Consider the following 14,658-nt stretch of genomic DNA (forward strand, 5'->3'; position numbering starts at 1 on the left):
TCCCTAGTTTACTTACTTAGAGGAGATTGTCGGCCCAAGTTGATAGAAGAATCATTGTCAGTAACTATGAATTTTTTATGTCTAAGGAAGAATATGGAAGGGTTCGTGAGATAGAATTTTACGTTTAGGTTGGTCCTCTATCTCCGTCAGTCTTAGCATTGTTAGTTTTTACGTCTAGGTTAGTCCTGTATCTACGTCAAACTTAGAATTTTACGTATAGGTTAGTAACAATGAGTTTTTTACGTCTAGGTTGACTTACCTTAAGAGAGAATATTTTTCTAGGAGGACTAATTTAAGTGAATCTTAGCATATAGAAGGCTTCACGCCCTATCAAATATACCATATGATTCATAACTCAAAAGGGTAAAATATCATTGAGAAACATATGGGTTACGACATTGATCGTAATATAACGATGCCTTTTGATAGCAAACCATCCAGTTAGAGAGCTCTGATTATAATCATTTTTGGGGTGTCATTTGACGACAAAACACTACCACATCCTTACTAACAAAATTATTTGAGTTTGAATTTAGTAGTATATTTGATATGTCATTAGTTCTAATGTTTGCTTAGGCTTGTTAAGGGTATATTACTAAATTCAAATATTAGACTTGTTAAGGGTATATTTGTTGTTTTATGTAGTTTACAGGTGTCGAGCACGTTTCAAAGAGTAAAACATAAAGTGATCGAATTGAGAAGAGCGACATAATTACGCATGCGCCCCTATCATAATTACAGGGGATCCTCTGTTGGATCGGTGTAATCACGCAGGATTTTGGTGTAACTTTGCCTAGCTCGTCGTAGCAATGCTAGTTTGGGCATGTCCTGTGGATTTGAGCTGGCGGGCAAGATGACCTACAGACGTTATCACAACTTATGTGAGCAACTATGACCTACGTAGCTTACCACTTGTAGAATTTTGACTCATGCCTCTACAGCATGTGGATGTCATCATCGCTCCTTGCTACGATTTATTTGATTAACTATAATTTATGCGGCCCACAACTCACATTGGCCCCACTACCCGGTCTCTATGGTCTACTAATGTTATCGCTACTCACCACTATAGCCTATGCTACCCACTACGACCTACATGACTCACAACTCATACAATTTCATACGTCTTTCGTGGCTAGCCGACGCTTCTGAAACAATCATATCAGATCTACATGACCAACTATTACCTTGACTTTCGGCTATGACCTATTAGGGTTATGAATTTAGCTCGAAGATTGATTCAAATTTTGGCTCGATTTGAGATCAGATCAAAATAAACGAGCCGAACTGCAAGCCAAATTTTTTGTTCAAAATTTTTTTGAGCCAATTTTGAATCGACCCCATCTTAGCTCGAAATTGAATCGTTAACAACATATGATTGTAAATTTAGTGAATATAACAAAAAGTTCTTTAGTTGCTTGAAATTAATTAGAATTTTTGCGCGGATCAAGATCAAATTGACATAAGCGAGCCGAGCTACGAGCCAAAATTTTTAATCAAATTTTTTTCGAGCCGATTTTGAGCCTACCCTAGCTCGGCTCAAAATCGGATTGTTAATGACCCTACAACCCATACAATAAGCTTAATCCACGACTACCGTCTACAACACTTACGACTGACTACTGCCTCCATAGTAATTAATTACCTTGCAACTTGTTATCACCAGGAACTACATTCATTACAACCAGACGACAACAATTATAAATGAGCCACTCTTGTACATTTACAATGATTATCTTTATAACTTTATTTTCTCTAATTTAAGAGATGAGTGAATATGTGTACTTAACATTCAAAGAAAATTAGTTCAACTGGGCTAGAGCCAGTGATTTTTTCCTATTTCCAGAATTTTTCACATAAAAATCGAGATTTCTCACCTTATTGTGGGCAAGAGTCTCGTACAATGCTAGAATGCTAAAAAATTAGCCTAGTGCCACCGATTTTCCGACACACACCAATAAAAACATAAGCAAATTTTTCATCCCTGATGAATCTCAAACGAAGTTCGATTCCACCAAGAATAGGCTCAATAGATTGTTTTGACGATCCGAACCGACTCGGGTAAGCTCGTTTGGCAAGTTGACGCCCCAATGAAAATTTGGTTACATGAATGAAATTTCATGCCAAAAATAAAGTTCGTACACAGTAAATCACCAAAAAATGAATGCGGCAAATGTAAGATATGTGGAGGTCAACACTCATTTTAGCTATTATTTGTACAATCTCTTTTTATGAAAATACAAAACAAATTCATATAATTTCATCAAGCCCTCTAATGCCAAGGTATCCTATCTTTTAGAACTGGATTGTGACAAAGATAATTGTATCATCAATGTGATATCAAATATTTGAATGATATGAATGTAAAAAATAAAATTTAAGTGTTAGGTATATAATTATATCTGAGTTAGGCTATATGTATGACGATGAACATTTATTTTATTTTCTTAGATAGGATGAGAGTTGGCTCGTTATTTGCGAATAGTTCGTTTTCGGATAGTTAAGAAGCCCGTATTCAATTCTTTCGTTAAGTTAACGAGTCGAACACGAATAATCTTTTTTCGCTCGAAATATAAACGAGCCGAACATGAATAAAGATAAAGACTTGGTCATTCGTGCACAACTAGTTTTAACTTGAAAATTAATGAGTAGTATTTATTTAAAAAATATTAATTTATTAGAAAGCTACAAAGATTCATAATCAAATAAAATTAATAATTAAAAAATAAATTAAATTTATTTAAATGATATTTTGATATAAATAAAAAAATTTAAATCCGGTTCCAACCTTTAATATTGATACGCCACAAACAAATTTTCATTATTCATAATGAATCTCGAGATATGACACGAATCTCGAGACAACCTTTTGAGCAAGGAACATTCAAACTTCAATTAAGAGTCATCCAGATTTCTGATTTCAGTGAACTTATAGTCAAACTGACTGGCTCGATGAGATGGACCCAATGACATAAGAACTAGTCCAATCTAAGTCAGATCAAGCCCATATCAAATCATTAAACCACTCGTGATTCTTGAAGGATTTTCGGAGGCATTTGGAAGGACAAACAGATGTCAAATCTAGCAAGTTAATAGTCGAATCGAGTGTCTCGACAAGACGAATACAACGAGTATAAGATTGCTCAAATTCGACATCGTTAAGGCACTCAAATGTCCATCAAACGTTAAGTGATCGAGTGAAGCTCTCCAGATCGTTCGATCAAAATTGTTCATATTCCTGCATTAATTGCACCTATAATGCTATATATAGATTTTCACCCCACATTAGGGGAGAGGTTTGAGAGAAAATTAGAGGCTTTGAGAAGGAGCTCAAATCAAACTGATCGGCTCGATGAGACAGACCCAATGTTATAAAAATTAGTCCAATTTGAGTCAGATCAACCCTAGATAAAATCATTAAACCACATCTGAAAAATTTTCGAAGGCATTTAGAAGGACAAACGAATGTCAAATCTAGCAAGTTAATACTCGAATTGAGCGTCTCGACAAGACGAATCCAATGAGTCTAATATTGCTCAATTTAAACATATTTAAGACACTCAAATGTCCATCAAATGTTAAGTGGTCGAGGGAAGCTTCTAGATTATTCGATCAAAATGGATCATATTCCTGCATTAATTACACCCAAAACACTATAAATAAATTCTCACCCCTCACATGAGGGAGAGAGAGGCTTGAGAGAGAATTTGAAGATTTGAGAAGGAGCTCAAGTCCAACATCATTTTTGTTATCGTTGATCGCCGCCGACCACCACCGGCTGTCGAAGACCATCGTCGACCTCTGTCGACTACCGTCGATTAAATCCGACCTCTGTCGACCACCGCTAATTAGACGTCGTCAGTCGATGTTATAACTTGAAAAATTAGTAACCACTTCCTGTCTGAGGGATAAAATGTCTTTGTAATCATCAACCTATAGTAGATTCTTACAACTAGGTCAAATCCCGTAGTTTTTTTCTTTTACGGATTTTTTACATAAAAACTTCTAGTATCATCACAAATTATTTCCCTTCTCATTTGAGTGTGTGTTGAATCTTCATACAAAATTAAAAAAATAATTCATTCCGATATCGCCACAAATTTTGCAGGACCGATCAAATATCTTTGCAGTTGCCGGCTAATATTGTCAAAATGATTTAAAATGATTTGAGCCGAACATGAATACATTATTTTTGTTTGAAACTTAAATAAGTTAGAACACGAAGACAGCTGGGCCTGCGCTGATTTACATCATACTGATGAGATTCATCAGTCTGTGCCGTGCACAAGTAATGCTACGTAGTCCAAGAAATTTGCACTGAAGGAAAAAAGTAACAGTTCCGAAATATTCACGATCTTATTTATATAATTTTATTGATACAGAAACATGGCAAATTTATCACTTGCCCAACTCTGCAGAACATTTTATTCCCCCCACCGGAAAAACAAAGCTTAGTACATCACTCATGGCTACTTCGTCTTCTTCATCTTCTTTCCTCAAATCGATCAAATGGAGATACTGTTAGGAATCCCCTTGGCAGTGAGCCCCTGCTCGCTATAAGGCGAAAGCAACGTGTACTCCAACTTCTTCGACCCGCCACGGTTCTTCAATTTCTTATCATCATTCAGCTCTGCTATCTTCTCCTCCACCTCCTTCAGCTTCGAACCAAACCGCTTCAGAGCCTTCAGCGCCTTCTCATTGCTGGTCCACTCCTCGCTCGCTCTCTGGCCCAAATATAACTCATCCGATGCGTGCGTCGACAGGATCTCGATCACCGATATCTCCAGAATGGCCTGCAACTGCCCCGTGATCGTCTTTAAGAACACTTTATCCGGGTTCGTTTTAAGGAGCTCGTAGTCCGCCGTGCCGGCCTCCGGCATGGCCGGGCCGGCCTACGGCGTGAACCGTCGGGTCAAGCTCGGACGGTTGGGGAGGTAGCCGCCGTAGGGATACTGACCGAAGTTCACGGCGGCGTGCATGGCGGAAGCTATCCAGATTATGGTGGAGCAGATGCGGACGAGTGAGGGTAGGGAGTCGAGCTGCGGCCACCATGGCTTGTGTTTGAGGTCGCCATGTCCGACTTCAACGGCTTCTTTCCACCAGGTTTGGAGTTCGTTGTCGTTAAGGACGCTGGAGTTGTCTGGGTAGTAGATGGAGCAGTACTCTTCAACCCAAGACTCGATGGCAGACCAGATGGCGAGACCGTCGACGGCGTAGGGGTAGTCTTTGATCAAGAGATTTAGCTTAGTCGGACTCGATGGATCCTCCACTGCTATTCCCCTGCAAAGAAACACGCTTTAATCAACTGTACAAAAAAAAAAGTTCAATTTTGAGGGGTTGTCTGCAATGTGAGTAGTTTGGTGCAATACCGCTTGATAAGATCGGCGGGGAGTGATTGCTCGGCAAAGTTCCAGTTTTTGTAGAGAACGGACGACAGCTCCATGGCGTATTTTGCAGGGAAGACGGAGAGCTCGATGATACCGCCGGCGTTGACGAGGGACTGACGAGCAAGGGCGTTTATGTTCATGGTGTCGCGGTAGTGTGGTACGAGGAGCTTGTTAAGTGGATGAAGAGCGCTGAGATGCCTGTGCGTTGAGATCACAAAAGGCTCCATGATTGCGTGGGTGCGCAGCCTGGCGAAGAAATAAAACACTTGTTAGCAAAACAGGGGAGATGTTCAGAGAGAGATTGAGAAACCGGGGAATTTCATTCATCACCAGTGGCTGATAAGCTGGTGTACTCCATAGTCATTGACGGCAACAAACCCCTTGGCTAGATGCCAGATTGCAGCCTCGATGCCGGAATCTGCTGGCGTGTAGACGGTGCTTACAGCGCCGTGCCGCTCGCCTTCAGGATGCGGGAGGCTGAGCTCGACGGCAACTGGCTTCAGAGTGTCGTCGTCTCTGAGGAAGTAGAGTGTTCGGGTGGCGTATATTTTGCTCGAGGTTGAATTGATCCGTGACAGGTAAGGCATGAGCGCGTCATGATAGTTGATGATAAAGAGCCTGTTGCTACTAAGTGCCTAAAAGAAACAGAAATTAGATCACAAACAGAGAGCCAGAACAAATTGAGAGAGGAGAAATTTACTTCTTCTGCTGTGAGGCCTTCGAGATTTTTCTCGATATGCTCTGCTGTAATGGTGCTATTCTGATCTCCATACAGTGTGGAATCCAGGTTGCTGGTTGGCGGGAATTCCTTTCAGAAGGAAGTTTATATAGTTAGCTAGCTCTGCTTCTGCGCTATGTATATATCTAAAATGAAATCCCAAAACCATAATCTAGCAGCAGAAAATCATACCTTGAGTCTTTCAATGATGACAGGGTTCACACCAGCCAACGTTTCTCTCGCAAATTCCTCATCGCTCTGCCACGTCCACTTGTCCTCTTCAAATTAGAATGTCGAAAAAGAGAGGTCAATTGCCGGCAAAAAAGAGTCATTTTTATAAAACAGAGAGGAAATAGAAAACCTACTGTGTATGATATGTGGCATGGGAAACTTGAGAAAACCGCGCTGTTCTTTGGCCGGCTTGAGCACGCTTTTAAGCATCTCAAGAGGAATAGCATCGAGTAGCGCTTGCACCTGAGGAATATCCGGAAGCTGCAAACCACCTTCATAAAGCTTAAAAATATCTTCGTAGCTGTCGAAAGTGTTCGGCGTTCCATCGAACACAGCTTGAAGAATTGGAAGCAACGTCTTAGCCACCGCCTTGATCGTGTACCCCAAGAAATCCGACATCTTGAGGTGCCCAAACCGCTCGTCGCGCGGCACATAGATGTCTTGATCCAGCGAGAACAACCTGCTCTCGCTCTTCGGATCTGCAAACTTCTCCTCCATTAAATCATGAAAAATTAACACCTCTGATCTCTGGCACACTCAGTTCTTACGCTTACCTGCTTTAGTGGGCGGTCGAACGGTCTTCCCGCGACGCGGGTAAGGGAACTCGTCTGAACCGCCAATAACCGGCCGGGCGAGAGCCGAGCTCAGATCCGGGTTGCCGAGATCGTTGTAGTACGCGTAGCCATACACTCGGTCCCATTCCTCCAGCTGCCGACTCACGTTTTCTCCTCGCAGGTGCCGGAGCTCCTCCTCCCGGTAAGGCTTCAGCGGTTCCGGCGTGTTTCTCGGCAGATACGACTACAAAGCTCAAAACTTTGGATCAGAACAGCAACAGAGGAGAGAAAACCATAACGCAAAGAAGAAAGATGAATGTTTTCATTACATCGTTAGCGAAGAAGACGCGATCGTAAGTGTATTTGGAGGTGTTGTAGACCCATGAGTTGCAGTCGAAGTGTATGCGTCCCTTGCCGGGGAAATCGTCGATAGTAATATATTTGAGGAAGAACTCCGCCAAATGGCGGTTCTTCACGATTACTGCGCCGGGGATCCCTTCTCCTTCCTTCACGTGAAACGTCACCGTAAATTTTATCTCCCCAGCGGTGATCGTCTGAAGAACAGGGAGCAACGGCGGCTCAAGATACGCCAGCTCCCCTACCAATCCTCTGTTATCGTTATCTGCGAAGGTTTCAGATTTCAACTCTAAGATCACCCACCACTCACCGCTGATTAATAAAATTAATAGCTTTTTTGACTTTGAGCTTAAATAGTATGCATTTTTTAGTAATCAAATCAATAATTTTCAACTAAGAAAGAAGTCATGGAGGGCAGACGCACTGGGATCGCCGGCGGTGGCGCTGACCAGCTGAAGGGAAACTTGCTGGCCGAGTACGTCCTGAATACCGTTGAGTAAGGTGGCACCAAAGTCGTTGAAGTCAAGAACGGTTCTCTCCACGAGGACCACATGGCCCTTCACCTTCGTTCCCTGCCCAAAAGCACCATGAATTAAGTGCCCTAACATGTTTCTGGCCCTAAAAGTTCCTACTTTTGGCCGGAGAGGGAGGAGAAGAGGGGTTTGTGGTGGTGGTTTCTGCTCTGGGGATAGGGCGTGTGGTCATTTATAGCGGAGGGAAGTATCCTCTGCTGCTTTGTTTAATGCAGGCTCGTGATAAACGTGGTTAATATAATACGTTTGGTAATGGCAGCCATAAATTGAGTACGGCATATGTCATGGTTTTAGAAGATGAATTACATTGGGTGGCCCCAACGTTTCAATTATGAGTTTGTATATTATTTATTTATTTATTTATTTTTTCACCAAAAGGGTGAAATGGAGTCACGTGCTCTGGGAATTCAGCTCAAGGTTTCTTTAAAGGAGTCACCTCTCCTTCTTGGGAAGACCTCATTCTAGATTTCAAGCCATGTGGGTTGCCGAGTGTTTTAGGGTTTTCTAGGGAGTTCCTTTATTAAAATACTCTTTCTTTTTGTCCTTTTTTTAGGGTTTTGGATGTTCTTCTATTTGATCTCTTTGATGATCATTACTTACAAAAGGAAGTTTTATTGTCTTTTATTTTTTTTTCCTAGGGTTTTTATTTTCTTTTTTCTTTTGCTTTTCTCTTGGAAAATTTTTTCTTTTGTTCAAATTCTTCTAATTTTGGTGTTTATTTGCCCTATTTTTCTTCTATGATGGATTATCCACCACTTATTTTACTTTCTCTCGGCCTATTTGCGGTCCTATTTCATCACTTAACATGAAGAGTTTAGTTTTTCACATTTTAACAGTTCCTATAATTTCAATTGGCCTTATTCCATCACTTAACTTGAAGAGTTTAGTTTCATTACATCTTAAGAGTTCGTCTAGTTTTAATTGATTTTATTATATTTATTCTCAAGATAAAATTTCCTTCTCCGAACTTGAAATTCCAGAAGGAACGAAACAATGAAATTTAGCGTTGGTTGAATACGTGCTAGGGAAAAGAAATTTCTATGGTAATTTACAACAAGCAATTAATAGAATGTAAAAATTAGAAGGTCGATCAAACTTGTATCTATCATCAAAGGATCTTTTCTGTTTAAATTTAAGTATGAAGAAGATATGTAAATACTTTTGTGACCCTTGGATCATTTATGGAAAACCATTTATTTTTAAGAGATGGTCCCGAGCTTTTTGGCCGGTTAAAGAAGATTTTAAAGTTGTTTCCATCTAAAACAAAATTCCCTAACCTACCTTTGTGCTTTTGGAATGAAGTTAGTATTTTTATGATCGCTAGGAAAATTAAATTTCCATTACCTGTTCCTTCCTTAATTGCTAATGATGCATGTTTTTTTGGTTAAGAGTTAATATTTAAATTGATGCCAACTCTCATCTTCTTGATTCTATTTCTCTAGATATAAATGAGCAAGAGTTGGTTTTAAAAGTGATATATGAGTGTAAACCTACTCCCTGCAAAACATGTTCCACATGTGCTCATGATCTTATGCTTGCCCCATGTCAAACAATGGTCAATATGATCCTATTTTACAAGTTCCTTGGGGGGTATAAATAATAATTGAAATAATCAAACATTTAATAGAAGTAGGAGTAGACGTGTTCTTCTTATTTTTGTTATTGTTCCTGTCACTATGTCTGCTGTTAATAATACTAAAAATGATTTAATGTCTAATCTTAACATTGTTGTTCCTGCTGCTGAGAAATCTTTTAGTAATACTGATAAGAATGCGGATGTTGGAGAAACCCGTACTGCTGTTGTGATTTTTAATGATAATATCATAAATTCTGTTACTGCTTAAGATAATATGACATCTGATGATATCACTAATGTTAAACCGCTAATAAGAGCACAATATTATTAATGAATCAGATACAATTATTTTAGAAGATGGTTCTTGTTTGGATAATGGTGTTGCTTCAGTTATTATTGTACAAAAAATTATTATACTAATTTACTTTACATTCATAGAGAATTTTCAATAATGGTCTTAAATTTTCTTATATTCTCATTTTTCAGAGGAATTAACACTAGACTTATTTGTGGTCTTTGTCTTAATGATCTGAAACTCGTAATAGAGATATTTTTTGAATATTCTTTCTCTCATAATTTGTTAAAAATATGTTTTCTTAATGGAAATTTCTTCCTTGTTGCTATTAATTTTCATCAAATTTTTAATTACTCTGTTAGTATTAATTGTAAAATTTATAGAAAATTTAATTTGCTAGCTCTACAAGCTTTTGGTTATAGATCTTGTTTGAGAGAAATAGTTAAATTTTTAATAAATCTAATACTCTTATTGAGTTTATTGCTGAAAATATTCGATGGCTTATCAATATGAACTTCAAAGAGGGGATTTTTAAAATCTGATCTTTGTCCGTGATGGTTATCACTGCTTCATTATTTTCTTACTCAAGCATGTTGCATTTTTTATGTCAAATATCATGTTAATGCACAAACGTTCTTGTCATGCTCCAATGTGTTTTTAAAGTCGGGGTATTAAAAATTGGGTGGATTTTATGGCATGAGACCAATCTAAAAATTGGTCAAGTAGATTGCTCTTTGTAAATAATGAGTGGGGCCTCCCAGGGGAAGATTGAAAGAGCTACCATACCCTATATTTGTTGGGGAGGAAAATATGTTAAGAGTTCTTAGTGTTCTTGACTTGAGAGCTCTTCGACACTGTATTGGCAGTGTGTGATGGATGATAGATATTTTAAAGCTAGTCTCTCTATCTATGCGGGGAGATATCATGTCATCCCATTTAAGAGGTTTGACAAAGGTCACGAGGGGAGCCCCCTTGCAGATAAAATTTCATTCAAGCGTCTTGCTAAACACTACAAAAATGATAAGGCTCCACATCCCAAGAAAAAAGGAAATGAATGTTGTAGAAGTTATATAAAACAATGATGCAGATCAAACGAAAAATATGAATCCTCAAATGACTCCTATTGGTGTTAATGTCCCAAACGGTGATAGAAATATCTGCGCTTGAAAATTAAATATCCCTAAAAAGATGTTGAAGAATATATGTACAAATCGTGAGCAAACGGATGAGCCGATGGCAGGGCAGTGGCGACAGTGGTCTTACGGCGGCAATGTCAGCGACTAGATGGTGGTGGTCTAAAAGTATTGGAGCTCAAGGATTCTCAGGAGCTTGGATCTCATTTAGTTTTATCTTTCAAGTCTAAGTCCCAAGTTGCCTTTCATGAAAGGTTCAGAGTGACGTCCTCTGTAAGTACTACATGAATCCAGACTACTCAATTGGATGACCCAGACCATCCCCTTTGATCGGATGCTGTTTTATGAGCATTTAAGTGCCTTAATAATCTCAAAATCGAGTAATTTAGGCTCGTTGGATTCAACTATATGAGACGCTCGATTTGACTATAAAATTGTCAGATTTTGAATTCATTTGTCCATTCAATTGCCTATCCAAAGCCTCCAATTGCTCATATACAACTTGATTTGGGCTTGATCGGATCAAACAAATTTTAGCTTGAAACTTGTATGAGTCCGAGCTTCGATGATCACAAATTCTTATTTGAAACTGTTCCTTGCTCAAAATGTTTTGAGATTCTTTCATGATCAATATGATTCTTCTAGCGACAATAACTATTGCTTTGAACCATCTCCTTGTATAGAATTTAGCTCAAGCGTGGAATGACTTTGAAATTATCTTAATCTCATTCTAAATTCGAGTCTTTGTTATATAATCAAGTTTTGTGGCCATTAGAAAGCTTTTATTTACAAATTGTACAAATTCAAAATGCAGCAAATTACAAACTAGTCTTCATGCATTTGCTCTGACGATCTTTGCATCACTTATTTGTGATATTTATACCGTAGAAATGTAAATTAGTGATTGTATTTTAACCGCTTGCGCGGAACATATTTGCAATCACAACCTTGATGTTTTTGAAATGCGATCCAATGTCCCCCCTTTTTTTTAGTACATGCATTTAAAATATAACATTATTATGGCGTGTGGAGGAAATGAGCCTCTTGCCATGCTACTTATTAAACGAGCGTGTGGCTAACAATTTATTGTTTCTACATTAATAAATTACGACTGGGATTTTCCTTCAATTTTTTTTTTATCAAAACCATCGAATATATATATAATGTATAAAGTTTTAGTCCAATCATGTGGAAAAATCATGAGCGCTTGAAACTTATTTAATTATTATATATTGCACTAAATTTGTAGAGTCATTCATAAAGTTAGTAATTTTATATTTAAAAGTTACTCATAATTTATGTGAGGCCTGTTTTGAACATGTTGGAGTTGATCTAAAGTCTATTGTATTGATTCAGATCAGATTTGATGTGGGTCATAAGATTAGCTGTGATAGAGTGATTATTTAGTGTTTTAGCGTGGATGAACTTCTAACACAAGCGCATGTAATTAAAATGACAGGTAGCAGTAGAAGACACTTTGATTTTTATGTGGATAAACTTAAAAAGAGAAAGAAATCACACGTTTTAGTCTGATTGAAATAATCCGCTATATAATGGTGAGACACAACCCCACTATTCTAATGAGTTAGGGAGGATGGAATTACAAAGTTTATGTATAATGGCATTCCAACAATAATGATTGTAAAGAACTGTGAAGACCATATTTGATTTCTATAGAGGTAGTAGTCTGTTGTCAATGTTGTAGATGGTGATTGCGACATTAACTTTTTGTATGGGCTATCATTAAAAGTCATGTAGTAGTTGGCTATGTGGGTTGTAGACAATTAATTCAAGAGTGTCAGTTGACCCCAGATGTTGTAATAAAGACTTGTACGAGTTGTGAGCCAGTAAGTCATAGTTGGTCATATATGTTGTAATAGTGAGTTGCGATAATGTCTGTAGACCATGACAACGGGAGTTGGAGCTACATGAGTTGTGGACCGCATAGACCGCAAAGACAAAACTTAGGACCTGCATGAATTGTGATAACTTCTTTAGGCCACGAAGGTTGAAGTTGGGAGCTCTATGAGTTTAATGCCCGCAAGCCACAGAGGTAGGAGTTGGAAGCTTTACGGGATGCGATAACATTCGTAAGCCACACAGGTTGAGTTGCAGATGGTACAATAACAACTGTAAGCCAAGAAACTATAGTTTGAAACTGCATGAGCTATGATATAATGTGTAAGCCGCGAAAGTCGAAGTTGGAAGCTGTATGAGCTGTGATGACATTTGTAAACCGCAAAGGTCGAGGTTGGGAGTTGTGTGAGATGTGCTAACGTCGGTAGGCCACAGAGGCTAGAGTTGGGAGTTACATCAGTTATGAAAAAGTAAGTAAGCCGTGGAGGCCAATGTTGGAAGTTGCATCAGCTGTGATAACGTTCATAGGTCGTAAAGGGCAGACTTGGGAGCTACATGAGCTGAGATGATGTTCGCAAGCTGCAGAGACCAGAGTTGGGAGCTGCATGAGTTGATGATGATGTAGGCAACAGTTGGGCATGTAAGTTGTAGTGGTGTGTTGTAAGAAGAGAGCTTTAGAAATCTGCAGAAGGTCATTTTATCATGAGTATGGAGATTGTAAGCAATTATTGTGGGACGAGTTATTTGACTATCTTTGGGATGCATCATTGCAATGTATGTGACGTACGTTGTTACGCCGTCTTTTGGTGTGTCGTTATACCATATGATAAGGGTGTTATTGCACAACATTTAGGATAATGGGTTACTTCATCAAGTGCTTTGTTACTACACAACATTGATCGCTAATCCGCATAATATTTAGTTACTTTGCAGTGTTGGTCGTTGTTCAACAATGTTCTTCATTTTTTTGCATCTTATGCAAGGGTTCCACGGTGCACGTCGTGATTCCATAAGGAGCTTCGTTCCAACAAATGAGGGGCAGATAACAATGATCAACAATGGTCGACTAACAGTGGCCAATGGGCAGTAGGCGGTGGCAGAAGTGGAAAGCGTTCGTCGGATTTTCGATGTAGAATGTTGGGCTTCAGCTCTTTTTCTCGGAGTGTCAGACTTTCTTCGATCAGACAACATTTTGTGGATGTTTGAGTGTCTTAACAAAATCAAAATTGAGTGATCTTACGTTTATTGGATTCGTCTCATCGAGCTACTCAATTTGGCTTTAAGTTTGTTAATTTTGGAATACATTCAACCTTCCAATTTGTCACTAGAAGCTTCCAAAAAAGCTTAACGACTCGATCTGGGTTTGATTTGACTCGAATTGTACCAACTTTGGTGTCATTATATTCGTCTTGTTGAGTCGGTCTTTTTCCACTATTTGTTTGACACCTCTAGCCCCGAGGAAGTAGGGCTCCATGTAAGCTTACGTAGCTCATGGAGCCTCTCATGCATATACCAAGATGTGTTGAGTCTTAATATTATGACTTGTGATCACAGACAAAACCCTAAATCATTCAACTAAATAGGAAATATTTCCCCTACAATTTAATTAATGGCAAGTGATCAGAAATAAAAAGACAAGATAAACTAATGAACACACTAATTTAAATGGCGCAGCTGTATAAAGTCCACGCCCACCATATGGAGAAATTGTAATTTTATTAAGTGGAATTATTATTTTTAATATCACATAAAATTATTATTATTAATTTTTAAAAGTGAAATATAATTTATCATGCATACTTTTATCACATCAAAATTTGATAAATATAAATATCAAAATTTAGATATTATATATATAAATATAAAAGAAATTTTTTGATTTTATTTTTAAAACATGGGAATGGTGAGATAAGATTTATTTTTAAAAATAATTAAATAACTAAATATGGCGAGATAAAAAATAGCTACGAATAAATTAGAAGTTAATAAATATATATATATATATATATATATATAT

The 14,658-nt window shown here is 38.2% G+C and overlaps 2 protein-coding genes across 2 annotated transcripts; both read right to left on the minus strand.

Moving 5' to 3' along the window:
* Positions 1-4,331: 4,331 nt before the first annotated feature.
* On the minus strand, positions 4,332-7,940 carry LOC110031792 (probable linoleate 9S-lipoxygenase 5). The gene is made up of 9 exons (XM_020735190.1): positions 7,672-7,940; positions 7,220-7,512; positions 6,891-7,134; positions 6,471-6,815; positions 6,298-6,383; positions 6,088-6,195; positions 5,718-6,022; positions 5,370-5,633; positions 4,332-5,280 (listed from the first exon to the last, which is right to left on the minus strand). The coding sequence occupies exons 1-9, from the start codon at positions 7,853-7,855 to the stop codon at positions 4,893-4,895; spliced, it is 2,217 nt and encodes a 738-aa protein (XP_020590849.1). The 5' UTR covers positions 7,856-7,940; the 3' UTR covers positions 4,332-4,892.
* Positions 4,506-4,880, minus strand: LOC110031560 (probable linoleate 9S-lipoxygenase 5). Its single transcript, XM_020734809.1, has one exon. It carries the CDS (start codon positions 4,878-4,880, stop codon positions 4,506-4,508), a length of 375 nt encoding a protein of 124 aa, XP_020590468.1.
* Positions 7,941-14,658: the final 6,718 nt, after the last annotated feature.

This window comes from Phalaenopsis equestris, unplaced genomic scaffold (genome assembly GCF_001263595.1).
Source record: "Phalaenopsis equestris unplaced genomic scaffold, ASM126359v1 Scaffold000840, whole genome shotgun sequence".
Lineage (NCBI taxonomy): Eukaryota > Viridiplantae > Streptophyta > Magnoliopsida > Asparagales > Orchidaceae > Phalaenopsis > Phalaenopsis equestris.